Genomic DNA, 22476 nt, shown 5'->3' on the forward strand with positions numbered 1-22476 from the left:
TTTTAGTGCCCTGTTTCTTTGTTGTTGTTACCTGATTTATTTGTTTAACTTCGCATTGAAATTTCGACAATCCAACTACAGAGTATCAAATTGCAAAAGCAAAATACATAAAAAAGGTTGTTGTTGCTCTAGCGAAGTCACCTGCCATGAATTCGCCTTCAATTTTTTTTTTCATATTCCAGTTCGAACAAAGTGAACTTAAAATAAGACACATATGTATGTATGTGTGTATGCATTTTTAACTGCTTTTTTGCAGTTTTCTAAAGTAAAAATTATTAGCACTCAATGAACTGCCTGAATAAACTCAATTATAAAAGACAAAATTTAATAAATTTAAAAAAATGTTGTACACCTTCTGTTCGTTTTTAATAGAAACTTACTAAACCAAATCGCTTTTAGTATAATTCTTCTCCTCCTTCAATTGGAGAAAGCATTCAAACGAATTTAAGGGAAGGGGTCTCTTATGTTTCAACGCGTTAAAGTTATTGAAACTTGTCATGAAATAATTCTTCGCATGAGGAGACAATTCAAAGGTTGGTGAAACTGTTTTTTGAGTATAGAAAAAGGGCAGACAAGCAATGAAGCACTTTAAGATCAACATAAAGATTTCCATCATTCAAAATCTTCTTTTTTTTAGTAAAAAAAAGTTATTCAAAAACAAAATTGGATGAATAATTTTGCGCCACCTTGTGTATTCCCTCATATAGGGAGTCGTATAAACAGTGACTTGCAAACGCCTTCATTAAAAACTAGTTTGTCATACATTTGTCTCCAATCGCAAACTTGCACAGCTAACATAATTATCCATATTTGGATCATGTAAGGTATGATAGATACCGTTATATGAAATAAATGTTTCCAGCGGATATGAAGACAAAAACTAAAGTTTTGAAGTCTTTGCTCCAGACAAGTCTTTGCTCCAGTGCCTACAACTTGCCGAGGAGCCCAATAATTGGGACGGGCAGTAATGGAAGCTTGTTATTCTTCTTCTTCTACTTCTTCTTCTGGTAGCTTGTTACTCAGTCTTTTCCCACGAAGCAAAATCAACAGACAACAAAGCAAATCAACAAACAAGTAAAACAAAAATCAAAAGACTGGGATCAGTTGGCCAAGTTTAGTCATGGCACAACAAAAGACATTGAAATCCGGCTCTCATTATTTGGCGAAGTGTGCAGAGAAATAAAGTGGGAAATTATACGGAAAATTAATGTGGCGGCCGCCGTAGCCGAATGATTCGGTGCGTGACTACCATTCGCAATTCACAGAGAGAACGTCGGTTCGAATCTCGGTGAAAAACCAAAATTAAGAAAAACATTTTTCTAATAGCGGCCGCCCCTCGGTAGGCAATGGCAAACCTCCGAGTGTATTTCTGCCATGAAAAAGCTTCTCATAAAAATATCTGCCGTTCGGAGTCGGCTTAAAACTGTAGGTCCCTCCATTTGTGGAACAACATCAAGACGCGCACACCACAAATAGGAGGAGGAGCTCGGCCAAACACCCAAAAAGGGTGTACGTGCCAATTATATATATATATAATGTGTCGTGAGAGCAGAAAATTATATTCAAATTCTAAGAGACGCATACTACCGAAGCCTGGCAAAATTTGGGTGTAAACCAGGAGATAAAGTCTTCGTGTAGGATAATGACCCGAAACATAAAGCTTAGGTTATCACAAAATGGGGTCTAGATAGCTGCATTTATTGAGATTAAGATTGGTCTGCATAGAGTCCATATCGCAATCCCATTTAGAATTTGTAGAGTATACTAAAAAAGGTTATAGTTAGCAAATGTCACCCTGAAACTTTCAAGAGTTTTGATCATTTAATAGATTCGCCTTGAGTATAACTCACTATTTTCAATGCTGGCAACTTTCTTTTCTGATATTCGGTAAACTTCATTAGAGCGCGTTCATGCAGAGCAACTTTTGCTGTTTTTTTTGTTTGGTTGCTTCAACTCGTAGCGTGTGGAAGAGGGAAGAAACGGGAAAATGAAAGGAGCACCATATTGCTCATGTTCGATCAACATGTTTCTGGTGTTCCTCGCTATTCTCAATGTTGTTGTTGGTTGTAGACTAAAGACCAAAACAATTGCCAGCAACGTGAAAGACAGGCAACACTAAAAGAAAATTCGTATTTTAGTACATTTACAACAACAAAATAAAATTCGCAAAGTTGAAGCAACAAAGGCTTCTTTGTATGAACGCGGACTTACTAATGTTCATTAAGTGCTTCTAAGATAGATAGATACATTTTCTTCGAGGCTTACACTTCGACCTCATGATCTTTTGTGCCCTCAGCTCATCACAGTAAATCATCCAGACCCAGTTCCCTTAATACACTCAGGATCGAGCTGGGTTGGACTGAGCGTATGTGCCTTTCTTCCGGCGGCAAATGACCGAGATGTCTCAATCTTTTCCGCGCTATAGCGCTGCATTCAAGGAGAAGGTGCATTGGAGTCTCCGGGCAAGTGTCAGTGAATGTTTCTAAAGAAATGTATTTTTTGTCCGTTCTTTTCCAGTGCTGCCAACATATGTTTATTTATATAATAGTACTTTCTTCATCTATTCGTAACTCGCTAACGCATGATGACTCGTCGACCTAGGAGTATATTACTAACTTCGTAGTTGGCCGAAAATTAGCGAGCTACACAACTACATATGAGTGCAATAACTGTATAACATAATTTTATTTTGGTAACCCGCACATTCTGCAAATCGTACGATTTGAAGTCGGTGCGTTTTGCGATATTTTGCATTTGGAATATTTGCTGTTTAAGTAATAAATTTTTCAAATGGAAACTGCCAGAAACACATCATTTACGTCATATCCCACGATTTATTGCCAAATTTTTGTCTTTTTGTTAAGAAACCTTCGAAATAGATTTTGTAAATCGCAGTGACTTCATTCACCTCGTACGGCTTGCAGAACAAGTCTGGGCAATACAAAAATTATGGTTGAAAGTTAACGGAAAGCATAGCTCATACTGCGATTGGCATACAGGCATACATACATATATTTCTTGTTATTAATTTGCACTTGGGGCGAAAAAAGCACTCCCTTAATTTTTTTAATCAAAAATACCTACACATACGTATACATACATACATGTATTTATGTACAATAAATGTGACGATTAAAGTACATATTAATTGATGTATTTTCATGTTTTTGAATTATCTTGTTGTGATGTTGCAAAATGCTATCCTTTAAATTGGGTTTTATATAAACTGCAACAATCTCTGAATGTATTAAATTTTCGTTTTTACTGAAAAGAAATTTCGTGATAAAACGTTAATGAAATTAAAAATCCCGAATGATTTGAAAATTGGCAAAAGGTAATCAAAATTTTTTAATCAAAAAACCATTTAATTATAATCGTCGTACTTTAAGATAACTGTGCCAAATTTTATGATTTCTTGTCAGTATTTAGTAGTTAAGAATTTCATGAAATTTATTGTTCGTAGTTTACAGGTAATGTCAAGCACACGCATACATACATACCTACAGTTAAATTTTGGTGCATATTAAAAGAGAAAAAAAAAAACAAAGAACAAAGAACAAATTAATTAAAAAATAGATTTAATGAACGTGAAACTTCTAAAACAAAAAACATTACAATGCTAAAATAAAATGTCAGTTATGCATTTAAGCGTATTAAGCAAAACAAAGCACAGAAATAGAATTATTTCAAATAGTCCAGTCTATTTAGTGTAATTTCAACAGTGTCTGCAGTTATTCATATGCCAATGAAAATTTTTTATGAAAGTGAAATGTACGTAGATATGCATGTGCATACAAGGTGGCGCAAATCACCCTATCGAAAGATTTATAATTTTTGCAAATGGCGTCGTACGTCAATCATATTTGACACTTGTGAACCAAACAGCTGTAGTATGCAAGCAAATAAGCAATGGGGTGCATAAAAAAATAAATAATCAAATAAAAATTTTCATCATCCAAAATCAGTTTTGTCGTTTCATTAAATGACAAAGTTATTCAGAACCAAAATTGGGTGATTAATTTTGTGCCACCTTGTATACAAACAGATAAACAATGGGGTGCGTAAAAAATTAAATAATCCAAATAAGGATGTTCATCACTCAAAATCAGTTTTGGTTTTTCATTTAGTGAAAAAGTTATTCAGAACCAAAATTGGGTGATTAATTTTGTGCCACCTTGTATACAAACAGATAAGCAATGGGCTGCATAAAAAATAAATAATCAAAGCAAAGATTTTCATCACTCAAAGTCAGTTTTTATTATTTAGTAAAAATGTTATTCAAAATCAATTTTGGGTGATTAATTTTGCGCCACGTTGTATACAAACAGACAAGCAATGGGGTGCATAAAAAAATAAATAATCAAAAAAAGGATTTTCATCACTCAAAATCAGTTTTGTTTTTTCATTTAGTGAAAAAGTTATTCAAAACCAAATTTGTGTGATTAATTTTGTGCCACCTTGTATACAAACAAAGAATCTATGGGGTGGGTAAAAAAATAAATAATCAAAACAGAAATCTCCATCACCCAAAATCAGTTTTCTTATTTAGTAAAAAATTTATACAAAAACAAATTTGGGTGATTAATTTGGCGCCACCTTATAATCTACGAATTCACCAAACTGAATAGCTAATATGCCATTCTACGTACATAATTTTCTTTCTTACGCCTTTCTTGAATTCGAAACTCGTAACGACTGGACTAAAAACATACATACATACTACACTACATAGATATTGTCATAAATATTAAATAAAACTCAAAACACTTTCAAATTAAAACAAATGTTACAAACTTAATAAGAATTCCATTAATGATTACATGAAATAAATAAAGAAATTCAATAATCAATGCAATTGATTTCGTTTTAGTGTAACTCTAGCAGGGGAATTTTGAAAAACGAGGGTTGTGTTTTATATTTTGCGCCCAATAATTGTCTACTTTTTCTTCTTCTTGATTGGCGTGAGTTTAACAAACCGCGCCAGTCGTTTCTTTTTCGTGCTAACCGGTGCCACCAAGCGAAGCCAAGTGTTTCTCCACCCGATCTTTCCAACAGAGAGGAGGCCTTCCTCTTCCTCTGCTACCAGCTGGTACCGTATCGAATGCTTTCAGACCGGAGCGTTTGGACAACTTGACCCAGCCAACGAAGCCCAATACTCAAGACGCAGTTAATGAATATTCATTACTTGAAAGTCATTACACTTCTGCATTCACTTAAACCATTTTTCAAAGCACTTTTCGGCCATTCCGAAGTGGATACCTCCAAAACGAGCTATTTAAAGGCCTCACATTTTGCTTTTGATTTTCGGAAACAAAACTAAATCATTAGGTGCCAAAGCAGTGCTGTAAGGCAGATGACGCATTAATTCCATCATTTGAGTGCCCAAAAAACTCTCTTGTGTGAGCCGATACGTGAGAGCTCGCATTGTTTTGCCGAACGATGATTCGTTGTTATTGTTGTAGCAGCATAAACATTCCCCGTAGATATATGGAGAATGCTGCTGGAGTGACAGTCTTTGGCCGGATATAAATTCGGATCGTTCTGGTAACGTAAAACCGACTGTTATGGGAACGAAAGACGATTCATTTTCGGCGCGTACACCCTTTTTGAGTGTTTGGTCGAGCGCCTCCTCCTATTTGTAGCGTGGCTTTTGATGTTGTTCCACAAATGGAAGGACCTACAGGTTCTAATCGACTCCGAACGGAGGAGCTTTTTCATGGCAGAAATACACTCAGAGGTGCGCCATTACTGCCGAGGGGCGACCGCTATTAGAAAAAACTTTTTCTCCACTCTGGTCTTTCACTGAGTTTCGAACCTACGTTCTTTGTGAATTCCGAATGGTAGTCACGCACCAACCCATTCGGCTACGGTGACCGTTTTCGGCGGTTGGTTTTCCTTAATTCTCCGTACATTTCTGACAAACAAATGGTTGTGTACCACTCAGAATTTACTGTTTTAAGTTTCTCTAGCGGTACAGTTACGACATCATCAGATTCTCCGAAACAGCCGACCATTTGTTTTGAAATGCGTCTTCCGCGCAACCACTTTTCTTGAATCAAGCTCGGCTTGGAACAGCCACACCGTCGATTGGTGTTTTGTTTCCGATTCATATGCATAGATCCAAGATTCGACATTTGCTACGGTGGGTTAGATGAGCGTTGAGCCACCGCGGCTGAATTTCTTCAACTTTTCTTTACATCAATCGGCACGAGCACTTCTTTTGGGCTATTGCCAAATTATGCGCTATCCAACGAGAACAAATATTCTTGACGATCAAGTGTTCATGTAATTTTGAATGTATGGTGGTTCCACTATTGCCCAAGGTTACCTTTGTCAATTAACGCACAACATCGATTGTTCTGGCACAACAACCGTTTTTGCACGGCCTCCGGGAAATTTATTCTGCGGGCATCGACGGGCACGTCGGAACTCGTTGCACCAGCGTGTCGCAGTGGCTCAATGTGGTGCTTCAACATCAAAAGTGGAAATAATTTGGTTAATGCGCTCATGTCTCGATAATCCACGTCGCAAATCGTAATAAATCATCGCCGAAAATATTCACGAGTTATTTCCCTTTTTAGCGAGATGAATTTGGAGCTCGTAAGTGAAAAAATTAAATTCAAGTTTATCACAAACACCAAAGTTTTCGATAAAAATATCGAATTGTAGCTCATCTCACGGAGTGTTGCACTTTATAGGTTAGATTAGTTTATTGGCTCAGTAGGCATAGTTCATTTTATGTTTCAAATGAAAATATGGCCCTAAAAGATAGAGAATTTGCTAGCTAATAACTACCAAAAACCAGTACATCCATTTAAAACCTCCAAGAAAACATTCGTTAATAGAGTTAATATGGGTAGCAAATTTCGTTGAGATATCGCATTTTTTGCTTGGATAACCAAATGCACCGATATTAGAAATTTTTGATTAATAAGTTTTGGAAATACACCAATTTATTTGGAAGCCATCAGTACCGCCTACAATTTCTTCAAAGTTTGAAAAAATTGAATTTCTTTTCTACGGCGCATATTCGTATTTTACGCCAAACTGAAGCGCTGGCCTGATTAGTTACCGAGAGCAAATTTTTGTAAATTACTTTTATATGTGTGATGGGCATGCTTAATGGCCGATTCTCCCACTTCATATATTTGAAATAGTAATAAATAAATGTTCTTCATCATTCTAAACATCTTTGTATGTAAGGTGGTCCTTATGCGACAAGCCATAACCGAACGAATGCTCTACCTTTATATAGTATTAATTGGAAAAAAAAAAAATTGGACATACATTTATTTTTGAAGTAACGTCTGTATGTTCATTGAAAAAACATTCACAGAATATCACGGCATTAATGGCAACATGTCTTTGGATCGTCGCGGAGAAGTCGCCACGCCACAAAACCGGTATGATCTTACCCTAGGATCGGATAAGTCATCATCATTATCACGATCGGAAGCCGGCACCTATGATGTAATTCAAGCAGAGATTCAGCACGCCAAGCGCCACGAACTACCTACAGGCGTAGCCATGGCGAATAACAATAATGGACCGCATGCTGCTGGCAGCTCGTTGGATACTGACAACGACACAAAGAAGCGGGTAAGAAAGCAATCCACCATCTGCTTTTTTTCATAATAATTCCAGTAATTAAGAGTAGCGACTTTCAAGAGAGATTTTCAAATTACTTTTCTGCGTGTTAATCGTTTGCTGAAAGAATATAACTCAAAAAATCGAAAATCCGAGAAAAGCAGCCTTAAATTATTAATTTTCACTGTATCGATTCTTTCATACTCGAACAAAAGAAAGCTTTTATGAATAGTGGAACGCAATTTTCGAATGGAAAATCTTTTCATAGCAAAATCTAGGTCAAGCAGTCTGTAGATACTATTGAACTCAGTAAGAGCACTCGTAATAGGGGCAGAGTTATAGTAGATTGATTTGACTGTTTTGACATTACTCCCCCCTTAATCTCAAAACAGTCAGCCTGCTTTAGAGGCTTCAAAAAATCGATTTTTTCGTGGATTTTTTTGGGAAGGAATGAAATATTCGATTGAAACGAAACTTTCAGGTTTTATTGTTATATATTTCAACGGTCTTCTCAAATTTTTTCATTAAAATATATGTCATATTAAGCCTGGTACAAGCATTTTGCCGAGGCGCCTCGAGTGGTCATGTGTCGTGCGGCATGAAAGATGTAGGTCGCAATTTTCATCTGAAACCAAAAATCCAAAAAACATTTTATTTTAGTATAGTATAGCTTCTAGTTAAACCAAGAAAATTGAACAAAAAGTGAGAAATTCAACAATTTTTCGCTAATAAAAAAAAAATCATTTTTTTGGAAAAACAAATTCACTTTAGATTGTTTAAAAAGTGGGTTAATCGTAACTTTCTTAAGGATTTTTAGGTTCAACTAGAAGAGAATTTAATTCCGAATACAATCAATGTTATCTCGTTTCGATAGGACGTTTAACTTTTCCCTATCTTTCCCGCCAATTAGGAAAAATCGTAAAAATAAAAAACCGAGAAATCGCACTTCGAGCGATCCGGCCGCTCGTATACCTGCTCGACGCTTGCTCACAATTTCTTCTGTAACTCCGAAAACATTTTGAATTTGCTTCTGAAATTTTGAGGGCACATTCTTGGATAGTTTGGGAAGCCATTTATGCAAAAAAAATCGATTTTTAGAAGCCTATAAATCAGGCTCCCCCCTTAAATGGATAGTAAAACCGTAAAGTTTTATGAGGAACATTGAAGCCAATCTGTTCGAGAATTTCGGAACAATCAACAGAGCCACAAATAACATCAAGGACTGAAGGAAGTGTACGTCTATTGGCAAGCATATCGAGCAACCGAGCACTGTAGGGTGGTAGTGGATCAGAGAAATGAAGAGGCATGAATTGGATGCCCAAATCAAAGATGGTTATTCGAGCTTAGAACGAACCAGGAAGTTATATGAATTTTCCTAGTATAAGGATCGTTAAAATCCCTTTCATTGCGCCTGAGAAATGCTAAATTAGCACAAGTCTTCGACAATATCTGACCAAAATGATTTACGAATGTAAAACCAGATCAGATGTCACGCCTAGATCAGAAAACACTTTAACTTGAGAAAGAACAGCATTTGATAAAGTATAAGAGGAAGGAATAACATTCAGAGTTTTTGAAAAAGTGTCATGAAAACATTTTTTTTGTATATTAAGTGAGAGCTTATTTTCAATCGAGTACTAGGGTTGCTCAATAAGTTTTGCTATTCGATAAGAAAAACACAATTTTATGGTTTGAAATACATTTTATTATTTAGTATAGTCTCCCTGAGCATCAATAAATTTAAGATTCAAATCTATGAATTCCATCCCTGAAGTGAAAATCTGTAAGGGCTGCAAAATGCGCTTCCACAGCTGTTATGACCTCATCATTTGATGAAACACGCGTACCACGCATGCATTTTTTTCGGTCTGGAAACAGATGGAAGTTGCTAGGGGCCAAATTTGGTGGATGCTCCAACAATTCGAACTTTAATTCGTGGATTTTAGCCATTGGGAGACGGTGCAGTGTCCTGATGAAAAGTATTTTTTGTTCTTTTCCAAACTGGGTCTTTTTCAGAATTAATTGTTTTACCAGTTTGTAAGTATCCACAAACAAAATACCTTTCGGGTCTCAAAAAACTGATGCTAACACTTTCTTGTCCGATTTCTGGATACGAACTTGTTTCGGAGGTGAAGAACCAGGTGCACACCACTCTTTAGTCTCTTGTTTTGATTTAGGATCATGGTGATATACCCAAGTCTCATCCATAGTAACGATTCGACGCACAAAATCCACTTTATTCTTTCGAAAACGATCTAAATGTGGCTGAGAAAGTCGCATTTGAATGTGCTTTTGTTTCATTGTTAGCGAATGCGCCTCCCAATGTGCATACAGCTTTCTGAAACTCAATACTTCAGTAAAAAATGGCTTACCAATGGCTGCCCAATGAGATGCCAAGCGATTCTTCAAGGCTTGTACAATCACATTTAAATTCACCAACTCGTCGTTCTATTGCTCTAATTGATGGGAAAAAGTCCTTATACACTTTCAACATTCGTTCTTCAATTTCCTTTGCTTTTAAATCTTCCAAAAATAAAACCTCAATCACTGCGCGATACTTGATTTTTTCCATTGTAGCATAGAACTAATTGACAGATTGAAATGAAACTTCACATACTCTATGATCAGAAAGTACCGAGAATGTTTAAATAAAACAAAACAGAGTTAAACTTCAGGCAAATTTATTTTATCTCCTTCAAAATATGACCCATCTGAAGCAACTCACATGTGCCAACGTTTAACCCAGTCCTCCATGTACCCCTGGTAGGCCGATGAAGGCATGGCCTTCAGCTCCTTCGTCGCATTCTCTTTGATCTCCTCTATCGACTGAAATCTTCTTCCACGAAGTGGTAACTTCAACTTGGGAAACAAAAAGAAGTCACACGGGGCCATATCAGGTGAATGCGGTGCTTGCACGATGGTATTTACTAGGTGTTTGGTCAAATAATCCAGCACAATTTGGGCTTCTTTGCCCACATTTCCGGCCGTTTGCGACGTACAGCATCTCTCAAAAGCTTCAAACCGAATAAATAATATTCTTTATTGACTGTCTAGCCCGATGGAAGGTAATCATAGTGTACTACGCCTAGACAATCGGAGAAAAAAGAGTCAATTAAACATTCCCGGTACTTTTTGATCATAGGGTACGTTGATATGAAGAGTTACTAACATAAAAAAAAATTTAAGTTAGTAGCAACGTCCCCTCTTATCGAACCCAAAACTACTTGAACAACCTAGTATTCCTCCCTAAGAAAAATTAACCCTTAAATGCGCAATTGTTTTATCTTTTTTTGTGAAAAAAAATGTATGCGCTGAATGACGCGCAGAAGTCGCTTGTGTCAATTTGATAGGCAACAACATCGGCTGATTTTTTGTAAACAATTTGAGTATTTTTCTGCATTTATTTTCAAAATATCTTTATTAATCATAATAGTCTTTATTAACGCAAAAAATGTAGCCTGAAAAATATTGCGAATATTGTAAAGAGATAAAGTAACTTAATTATGTGAACGCAACTGTAGATGGCGATGTTAGAGTACATTTTGTACTTAAATAATAATTACAATCTTACATATTTGTTAACTTATCTAATAACAGTTAATATTTTTTTTTCACTTCTGTAAGAAATGGCCCACAGAGAAATCATACTTTTTAGCCAAGGAGCTGCTGATGACCGAGCGAACGTATAAAAAGGATTTGGAAATATTGAATCGCTCATTTCGCCAGGAACTTTCTGCGCAGGATGTAGAGAACTTGCAACCGCTCTTCGATTTTCTCGACTCGATGGCACATCATCACAGCACATTTTTGCGTGACATCGAGCATCGCATGGTGCTTTGGGAGGGCCGTGGCACGCACGATACACATCGCATTGGCGATGTTATGATGAAGAACATTGCAGTATTGCCCATCTACGACGAATATATACAGTCGCACAAAGAGATTTTGAATTGCATGAACGAGATGTTCGAAACCGATGAACGTTTCCAACAGATTTACAAGGATTTCGAGCAACAAAAATTATGTTATCTACCGATTGGTGAGCTGCTGCTAAAGCCACTGACTCGCATATTACACTATCAACTTATCTTGGAACGTAAGTAGGCGACATTTTTTGTACGAGTATTTCCATCCTTACACTTGTTAATTGCCTTGAATGCGAATGACAATACATAAAATTCTTGTCTTCTTTCACCCTCATCTTCAGGCCTATGCGATTTTTATACCGAAGAACATATCGACTACGGTGACTGCCAGGCCGTTTATCATATTCTACTGCGTACTGCGAAGCAAATACGCGAACAGCTGCCTGAATCGGAAAATTTTGTGCAACTTTGCGAGTTGCAGCGCGACATAACTGGATTCGATAAGTTGGTGCAGCACCAACGAAGACTGATACGACAAGGCTGTCTACTTAAACATTCGAAACGCGGTTTACAACAACGTATGTTCTTTTTATTTTCCGACATTTTACTTTACGGCACAAAATCGCCCATCGATCAGTCATTCCGCATCTTTGGTCATGTACCGGTGCGTTCATTGCTCACCGAAAATGCCGAACACAATACATTTTCTATATTTGGTGGGCAATGTGCAATTACAGTGAGTGCTGGCACCACTGCTGAGAAAACTCTCTGGCTGGCCGAGCTATCGAAGGCGGCGGCAGATATCAAAAATAAACCGCCCACACAGCTGACCTTAACTTCGCTGAAGAATTGCAGTGAGTAACTTAAATCACTTGAATATTAAGTATCTAACAATATCAGAATACACATACAAGGTGGCGCAAAATTAATCACTCTATGGGAAGATTTACAATTTTTGCAAATGTCCTTCATATTTGGCACTTGTTTTTATTTAAGGAGTTAGGGGTAGTCAGAGACCCGAAAAAATGATGATTTTGAATAATTTTTTTTGTTAGTCAATTGCTTTATTTTACAAAAATAAAAGCAAAGCATTAATACATCGTATTTCGACTTGACTTAAGCAAAATTTAAAAAAGAAAAAAAAAAAACAAAAAAAAATGAATAATAGTAAAAGTTATCGCTGTTTGTGTGGAGCCCGTTCCTCCAGAACTCCCTTGCGGTGATCATCACAAGTCCTTGAAGATTCATCTAAAAGCAATCGGACAGGAGGAATAAGTTTTATTAATAGATAATCTTGTGCCTGATCGAAACTTTTTTTTCAAAATTAACAATGTGGCGGCCTCAGGAAATATTTTTCAGATTTTCGAGAGAAAACCGACAATTAATTGTTAAAATAAAATCGAATTAAAAAAAAAACCGTCGATCAAGCACGAGTTTTTTATGTTTTTCAAAAGCAGTAGAAATTTCACTGAAATCTACCGAGCCATTTTTAAGTTACAGTGATCACCAGTTCAAAAAACATCGTTTTGATAAAATCGCATTTAAAGTTTTGCCATCGAGCTCCGGAGCGCCCGACCGCCCTTTGTTAATTGTTGTACGGTCTGGACGTATGGCATTCAGCTATGGGGATGCTCAAGCGAATCTTGCATGACTGTTATCCAACGATTCCAAAATAAAGTGTTGCGCAACATCGTCAATGCTCCATACTATGTGAGAAATCTCGACCTCCATCGTGATCTTGGTATCTTACCCATCACTGACGTGGCGAAAAAGTACGCCATGGCTCACAGACAACGTTTAAGTACACATGTCAACGCTGAAGCATTGGCTTTGCTTCAGCCAAATACTCATCGTCGGCGGCTCAAGCGTAAAACAGTTTTAGACCAGATGGGCACCCAGTAGCAGCTGTACCTTATATATTTATACATTCATAATGAATTTATGAATATTGAGGCATCTTAGTTTTTTCCTTTTTTAATATATATGTTCAATAAAAATTGCTCGTTAGTATCTTTATTCCGTTGTACTAGTTGTAATTTCTAAACGTTATTCTGCCTATACTTTAAGATGCGTTAATAAAAAAAAAAAAAAAAAAAAAAAAAATTGTTGAATAACTCGAAAAGTATTTGCCGAATTAACTTCAAATTTTCACACAATACAGGGTGAACGATATGAAGTGTTACCTTTTCAAAACACCATAACTTTTTTGTGTGAAATTAGTTTTTATTGATTTCAAAGACAAAATTGTTCAAAAATGATTACAATTACAAAATTCTGGCTACCCCTAACCCCAAAATAAAAAAATGAAGGAAAAACAAAACGGATGATTAATTTTGCGCCACCTTGTGTAATAGACCGGAGTGAAAAACGTAAATCTTTTCAAATCATATCGTAATAGCAGGGAAAAGTTGCTACATATCAATACAAATTCAGGAAAAAAAGAAATTTCAAATCGGTTAATATCTTCCGTTCGCGCATTGCATTTAAAATTTACAAATTTTATCCCAAATCTAGCTGATTTACGAAAACTTGTAGAAGTTGTAAATGATTAAAGATCGAGCTCACTTTTTATACATAGCACTTTCAACATTGAATAGTAGATTTTTAATTTACTAATCTATCCATTTCTGTGGTTCTGAGCGATCAACTTTCACCAATTTTACACCAAATCTACTAAGGAAGCCTATGCCAAATGAGGCTTGCGTGGAAACGGCTTACGGCTACTATAACACTTCTGTGCTATAGATCGTCTTCCACTTGGTTACTTGTATTCTATCGTCTTTCTTTTTATTTTGCTTTTGATTCTGGCATACCCATAAACGAAGTGCACTGAAGAGCTAGTACTCTCTGGTCATTACCAGTTCTGCTTTCACTCTTGTCGAACAGCGCTGTTTGGTCAAAAGAATTTCTATTCAATGTTCTTTTAAATTACATAGTTTACACAATTGCTTAACATTAAATCGCTTCAAACATTTTAATCATGTCTCTTACTCGTAAGGACATACACTGCCCATTTTTTGGTGCACCTAAACCACTGCTGTCATCGGTCTTTCCCACTAATACCGACATTATACAATGTTGGCAAGAAATGAGGTACAAAATGACAGTAGAATCTTCTGCTGCCAGTTCTAGTCAGAAGTTAAGCTTCACAGTTATAGCAGATACTGTAGCTCATCAGACTGAGTCCCTTTATTCCAAGGCTTCGTTTCCAATAGTTTCCCACACAAGAGTTGTACAAAAGATCAAATATCTACATGATCGATACTACACTCTTCGTAAATCTTATTCAAGGGACAAAGACACACCTGAGAAACAAAAGAAGTACAATGATTTTATTGAACAAGTACATTATTTGACATTTCGTCCTGCAAGTGCGAGATGACACTCAATTGCTTTTGACAAAGAAGCTTTGACAAGTGTATTTGTCCCAGGCCGGTAACTATCAACTGCACATGCCCTGAAGATAGAAAGATACCGCCATTAGAAATCAAATTTCTATATGCTCAAAGATATCTCTGGCAAGGTAAGATTGGGACAGTAGATACCAAAGAAACTCAAAAGCTTACATTAAAGTTGCAGAGAAAAGCTCGTCACTTAAGTCAGGCCAACTCATTGATTCTGAAACAGAGATAACTCCGGAAGTAGACAATGATAAGAATGATCCCTATTTTCAGACCCCACGCTCTATTTCCTCTCAGTCAGCAAGTTCAAAAAACGGCTTTAACCAGTGATCGTTTTGGAGTATCTGATAAAGAAAAACCAAAATTAACCATAGATTTAACAAATATTCCATGCCATACGCAAGCTGTGGAGCGTTGCGTAAAACTAGTAACTCAAGCGTCCTCAAAAGTGTATGGGAACGAGAGACGTGATGGGTTTATAAGAGCAACACTCACTTCTCGTACAGTTACGCCTCAATTTGACACTAAATCAGACTTTGCCACTCCCGAATAAATAATTTTTCATCTTTGGTTGGTTGGTTGGGAAGGGAGTGGGTGGAACTCGTAGTACAGTCACCTTCACGCGGTGAGTTCTGAGTCGTCTTCTTCTTTAAGGCAGTGTGGTTAGTGGGCGCGCTAAGAGGGGAATAATTTATTCTACTTATATACTCAAGAAGACTAATACAAAAATTCAAATAGAGAAACTAATCACCCGCAATTACGTAAATTTATAAAAACAATGACATTTTCCACTTCTTTTCAGGGACTGTAGGGGCTTTGATAGAGCGTTAGACGTTTTTCTTTTCAAACTATACCTGATGTTGTAATAGTCTACAAAAAATGAACTTTATCTAACATCATTTCCACCTCTTACAATTTTTCGAATATTTGTTCAATTTATTATAAAATTTGTAAATTTTAAACGCAATGCGCGAACGGAAGATATTAACCGATTTGAAATTTCTTTTTTTTTCTTGAATTTGTATTGATATGTAGCAACTTTTCCCTGCTATTTCACTCCGGTCTATTGTGTAAGCATTAAGTGCATGTAAATGTAAAATAATATTTTAATAAATATTACAAAACTTTCATGGCTGCCAAGAAAAGGAAGATGCAACTCTATGTAAGTCAATGTGGCTACAGTGGATAGACAGAAGTAGTAATTAGCGCGTGCCCAAAAGTTATCATTTGGAATATTCATATCCATATAATATATATTAATAAAAATTTGGTTGTGGTGAACTTAACTTTAACTAAAAAGAAATTGATTTAGAGTTTTCGAAAGAATATCATTCAATATTTTCGCCTCATTTGTCATAGTCAGTCAACCAAACGTATCTTAATCCCACTGTGAGTGTGTGGTAGTGTTCAAAATTTGATTTCAACGATATACAGGGTGGTCGATATAGTGATTTTTTTAGTCATATGTTACTTTAACAGTTGCAGTTCTTTCCTCATGTCTCCGCTTTACGCTTGCACAACGTGGGAAAATATTATGTACAAATTTATTTCCCAAGTGAATGTTGCGTAGGCCAAGCAGTGTCTTTATTGAAAAGTAGTTAAAATCATCTTTTCTAACGTAGCGTATTTTCATCTCAGCATCAAAAAAAAGTGTGAAAGCAAAACTTATATGGAAAGCAAACGCATATGGAGATCATGCAGAGTACGGCACTCGAAGTATAACCAACTTCAGACCGCTCGCGCAGCTGAGACACGGGCTGTCTGTTGTTTGGGTAAATGATATTCCAGAGTATTGTTTACAAGCGCGCGGAAGCATTTTACCGAGAGTAAACGCGAAATAAGAAAATCAGTAATGGATTTCAAACGTAGTAATGTGATTGTATTATATTTGGCATACCGAAAAATTATCTCAAAGGTCAAGCCTTACTAGGTCCAGTGGCGTATAATCTCACACCAAAGCAGCAACAAGTCAGACTTGAGAGGCCGAAGAAGTTGCTTCGCTTGGCCAAAAGCGCTCAATTTCCGAACATTGTGCTTTCTGATGAGATAATTTTTCACGTTGAGCAATTCGTAAACTCCCAAAATGATAGGGTTTATTTGACCGACCGTTCATGCGAGAAGTTGAGTCATCGATTGGCCACCAGGAGGCAGCACCCGTCACAGGTAATGGTCCGTTGTAGCCGCAGATGGGCGCTGTCCAATCGTTTTCATCGACCCTGGCGTCCAGGTAAATGCGAAATATTATCGGGAAAGTATTCTGGAGGTTGCTTTGAAGCTGTGGGCAAGTGGGGTCCATTTCTAATGATAATTAGATTTTTTTTTATAACTTTTATATTATTGAATAAAACTAACTTCATTAAAAAGAGTTTTTAGTTTCATACCTGTAATGGACTTAAATTGTAACAGAATATATGGCAGATCAAGTATATTTACCACCCTGTATTTAAAAAAAAAACAAATTTTGGAATTTTGTTATGTATGAAATATCTAATAGAGGTGGGGATACAAAACAAGGTTTCTCCCATACAAAATATTGAAATAGTGGCCATTCAAAAATAAAGGGTGTTTTTTTTTAGAGGTTAGGTTTTCAAGATGAAATAAAACGTATATAATTTAATGTTATGGCCAAGAATTTAGCTTTATTATAAAGATAAGGGTTTGCCATTATGTTTTAAAAATGATTTCGGGCAAGTGGCCGCCGCGGCTGGCTCGAATAAATTCCAGCCGAGAGGCCCAATTTTCGACCACTTTTTGCAGCAATTGGGGCCGTATGTCAGCAATAACGCGCCGAATATTCTCTTCCAAGACGTCAATCGTCTCGGGCTTATCTGCGTAGACAAGCGACTTTACATAGCCCCACAAGAAATAGTCCAGCGGTGTTATATCACACGATCTTGGAGGCCACGCCACAGGTCCACGGCGCGAGATAATGCGCTCACCAAAAGTTTCCTTCAATAAATCGATTGTTGCGTTGGCTGTATGGCATGTAGCGCCGTCTTGTTGGAACCAAAGGTCGTCCACATCAACATCGTCCAATTCAGGCACGAAAAAGTCATTAATCATGGCTCTATAGCGCTCTCCATTGACTGTAACATTATGGCCGGCTTCATTTTTAAAGAAATATGGACCAATGATTCCCTCTGCCCATAGAGCACACCAAACAGTGACTTTTTGAGGATGTAACGGCGTCTCAGCAATGGCTTGTGGATTATGTTCACTCCAAATGCGACAATTTTGCTTATTGACATACCCATTCAACCAAAAGTGAGCTTCATCGCTGAACAAAATTTTCTTCGATGCGTCGCGCGAACCGAACCATTATTTTCGTAATAAATTTGCACGATTTGCAAACGTTGTTCAGGTGTAAGTCTATTCATTATGAAATGGCAAACCAAACTGAGCATAAATCAAGTGACAGCTGTCAAAAAGACCATCTACGAAAAAAGTAGTGCCAACTTGAAAACCTAACCTCTAAAAAAAAACACCCTTTATTATCCAAAAAACATTAAAGGGTTAAACCAGAAATTAAGCTAAAATATATTGAAATAAAAGTATTCATTGTTAAAAAATTATTAAAAGCCAATTCTATTATTAGCAAATCGCCAGTTGCTCGACTACTCACTCTATGTACATACATACAAGGTGGCGCAAAATTAATCACCCTATCGGAAGATTTTATAATTTTTGCCAATGGCGCCGCATGTCTTTCATATTTGGCACTTGTGAGCTACACAGCTGCTGTAGACAAACAGATAAGCAACGGTCAAAACAAAGATGTCCAATACTGAACTTCTATTTTTTAATTTTTAGCAAAAACAAAATTGGATGATTCAAATTGAAATTTGAATAGGTCGAGCCAAGGAGCAGCAAGAGATTTGGTGGGTCCTAAAACACTGAGACTAAAAGGCCCATTGTATTTAGAGCTGTGAAAAGAGGATAGATAGTCAAGGAGGGACGGAGAAAAGTATTAGAGAAAGAGATAGGAAAGACTAGTGAGTGAGACAGAGATAAAGATAGTTAGTCTTGTGAGAATTTTCCAGATTTTTTGGCAAATCTGTAAATATCCTACAGTTTTAGAGAACGAATATTACTCATTCTCACGACATCGGAACCCAAAACTCGTAGCCTTGCTCTAACAAAGGCAGGAGACTCGTAGAGAAAGTGCTCAGCGCTATCCGCCTCCTCCAAGCAAGACAGACACACTGGGTCCTCAATGATTTCAATGGTGGTCATATGGGTTGTGTCCTGTAATAATATCGACCATCAACCGAACATCTTTCCTTCCAAGTTTTAGTAGAAAGTTTGACAGTTTTCTATGCGGACTTGTCACAAAACACTTTGCGTTCTAGGCCGGACCATCGCTCTTTATATAAATTGCATACATAATCGCCGATCCAATTCATGATTCCTGCGGAACTGATTCCGATTATTGGCTCTGACCCTTGAGGGGGGAACCGCTGATCCACGGTTGGCCAATTCATCAGCAATTGCGTTTCCTTGAACACTGGAGTATCGTGGAACACACACTTTCAGCTATTAGTCCTTAGATGTCGCTACGAGTATTTTTAAACCTTCCCAAATGTCTTGTTTTTTTTTCGTCTGTCATCTGTCAACAGTATTCAGTTCATTGTTTGTTACGTTTCATACAACAATGCATTTTTGTCGCTCTTAAAATGTCGAATTTCGTGCCTTCAAACTACGATTTGCGGACATCGTTGATTTTCTGTTAACAATTGAAGAAAAACGCTTCTCCCGGCTCAAAAGGAAGTCTTTTTTGTATCGAATCGTTACGGGTGATGAAAAATGGGTGTATTTCTCCAATCCCAAGCGTAAACGATCGTATGGTCCGCCCGGCCACAAGCCAAAAACAATGGCCAAACCAAATCGCTTCGGCCGCAAGGCAATGCTGTGTGTTTTCTGGGATCAGCAGGGTATGATTTGGTACGAGCTGTTAAAACCAGGTGAACCGGTTGACGGTCCACGCTACCAACGACAATTGGCCGATTTGAACAGCGCTATACACCGAAAACGCCCAGAATATGCCGATCGGCGTCACAAAGTAATTTTTCTTGATGACAATGCGCCGCCACATCGAACAAGAGCGACCCGGGAATTGGTGGAGACGTACGATTGGGAACCGCTGGTGCATGCGGCTTACTCACCAGACTTGGCGCCTTCCAAATATCATTTGTTTGCATCGATGGGCCACGCACTTTCCGAGTAGCGCTTCAATTCTCACGAAGAAGCCAAAAAATGACTCGATTATTGCTTTGCGGCCAAATACGGTGAATTTTTTTGGCGCGGCATCCACAAATTGCCTGAAAGATGGAAAAAACGTGTCGCTAGCGATGGCTATTATTTTGAAGATTAAATTTGTAACCAGTTTTTGTAATAAACGTTTGAAATTGAAAAAAAAAATATCTCATTTCATAGGTAAGTACAGGCCTGTTCTTCTGGCTTGCCACAGAATTAAGCTTCTGCTTATATTCTTGAGCAATCTTTGAGGTTTGCTTCGCGTAAAAAATTGGATGATTAAATTTGTGCCACCTACATATAACATACACGTACATACATATGTAGTATGCATCCCAAGAAATTATAATTTGTTGTTTACACTAACAATACCGTTTTGTTGCTTTCTTTCGCACTACAATAGGTTCGTCCGAAGAGGGTCTCGACTTGTGCGGCTTGACAAACGGCTTGACCGCTCAGCAACTGCAACAGCAACAACAGCAGAGTTTGCAAAACAAGACGCCACCCTCGCGCAGCAACACTGCTCTACACGTTTGTTGGCATCGTGGCGCAACCGTCGGCTTGGGCGATCACCTCATATCCGCCGAGAACCAACTGTCCGGTTACTTGCTGCGTAAATTCAAAAACAGTTCCGGCTGGCAAAAATTGTGGGTCGTCTTTACTTCGTTCTGTTTGTATTTCTACAAAAGCTACCAGGACGAGTTTGCGTTAGCCAGTTTACCGTTGCTGGGATACTCTGTTGGACCGCCAGGTCATCAGGATACCGTTCAAAAGGAGTTTGTTTTCAAATTGTCATTTAAGAATCATGTCTACTTTTTCCGCGCCGAAAGTATACACACCTACAACCGGTAAGTTGACTGCTACTTAGTTTATTTTCAAGCGGTGCAATAAAACAATTTTTCCTTTCCTTTACCTGCGTGCACAGATGGCTTGAAGTACTGCGAAGCACCACCCAAACGCAAGACTTCAAAAACATCAATGCAACCACTGCTCACTGAGGTCGTCAATGTTAAATCTTGCATAAATTGATTCACCCACAGCAATACTTAGGATGCTGCGAATGCGCAGGCATGCATCCGACGATACGGCGGACAGTGACACACAGCCGCCGTTGAGATATGAAGCAACATATGGAAACCAATTGCTATAACCGCTTTAAAAAAGTGCCTTCAAGTATTTTCTACTTTTTACCCGTAAACACACAAGCGTACATGTAAAACGACTATCTTTTAAGGAGCTAAGATATCTATTAATATTTTTGGGAAATTCTTATACTGAAACACTGAAACTATCATATTTTTTCGATACCATATACAATATTTATAAATATATACAAATGTTATTGATTTATATGTAAGATTATGTACGATTGCTCTGGCATACGCTAAAATGTAGAATCAGAAGTTTTCACATAATTTTTATATTATTATACAAAATACGAACACATTTCAATTTTCGCATTTCTAAAAGTATTGTAAATACTTGTATAAAAGTGTATAAACAAAAACAACAACAACAACAAAGAACATCGTATTCAATTCCACGAAATTGTATTCTGACGGACGAATGTGCATGCCTTTTTTTAAACTATTTGCTAGTATTATTTTATGTACTAAAATTATGGGAGCGGAAAGATAAACTAGGAAAAGTAAGCTTTCGAAAAGCGAAGAATAAACTGTTTTTCTAAAAGCAAAGTTTAAAGCAATAAATATTCGATTTTTATACATTTTGCCTAGGCAGCTATATGAACTGTATTATGTGTACATTTTTTCAATAATATGACCGCTTATTAACAAATAAATCAATCTAGATCATATACCAAATAAAATTAAAAAAAAAAACAATGTTTTACTATCGCAAACGATAAATGGATGACACAGCCGTAAAAAGCGTAGCTTGGGTTGGAAAACTTTCCCTTTGGTAGGTAGGTAGGTAAGATGGCAAGAGTACCCCAAGTACACACACAAGTAGCACTTACGTGCCGTTTTGATACCATAATGTGGACCACTACCTGTGAAAGGATTTAGGGAGGAGAGAAAACCGTCTACAGCCATCCAGTGCTGTTGATGTAGCGGAGGAGAGAAAAGGCATCTAGGCTTGAGAATTTCTTCAAATCATCCCCAAAGGGCACGCTAAGGAATCTCAAGTGCCTAGCCGCCAGAGCCGGACATTTGCAGAGAAAGTGTTCCACAGTCTCTTTCTCTGCAGGATCCTCACAGCTTCTGCAATAGGGGTTGTACGGAATTCCAAGCTTCTCCGCATGAGTGCCGATCACCCAGTGACCAGTGAACACCGCAATGAGTATTGGAATTGAATGGCGGGGGATTCCCATCACCTTAAGCGTTCTGTTTCTATCGTATTGAGGCCAT

At 37.4% G+C, this 22476-nt stretch overlaps 1 protein-coding gene across 6 annotated transcripts in view; it reads left to right on the forward strand.

Moving 5' to 3' along the window:
- Positions 1-21856, forward strand: part of LOC128865418 (FERM, ARHGEF and pleckstrin domain-containing protein 1) — a 126278-nt gene extending 104422 nt beyond the window's left edge. For all 6 annotated transcript variants that reach the window (XM_054105817.1, XM_054105800.1, XM_054105794.1 and 3 more), the window contains 5 exons: positions 7337-7599; positions 11212-11683; positions 11795-12307; positions 20511-20955; positions 21033-21856. In XM_054105817.1, the coding sequence (XP_053961792.1) occupies positions 7337-7599; positions 11212-11683; positions 11795-12307; positions 20511-20955; positions 21033-21105 (1766 nt within the window). In that variant the 3' untranslated portion in view covers positions 21106-21856. The remainder of the gene's footprint in view (positions 1-7336; positions 7600-11211; positions 11684-11794; positions 12308-20510; positions 20956-21032) is intronic.
- The last annotated feature ends 620 nt before the right edge of the window (positions 21857-22476 follow it).

The sequence above is a fragment of the Anastrepha ludens genome, chromosome 2 (genome assembly GCF_028408465.1).
Source record: "Anastrepha ludens isolate Willacy chromosome 2, idAnaLude1.1, whole genome shotgun sequence".
Classification (NCBI taxonomy): domain Eukaryota; kingdom Metazoa; phylum Arthropoda; class Insecta; order Diptera; family Tephritidae; genus Anastrepha; species Anastrepha ludens.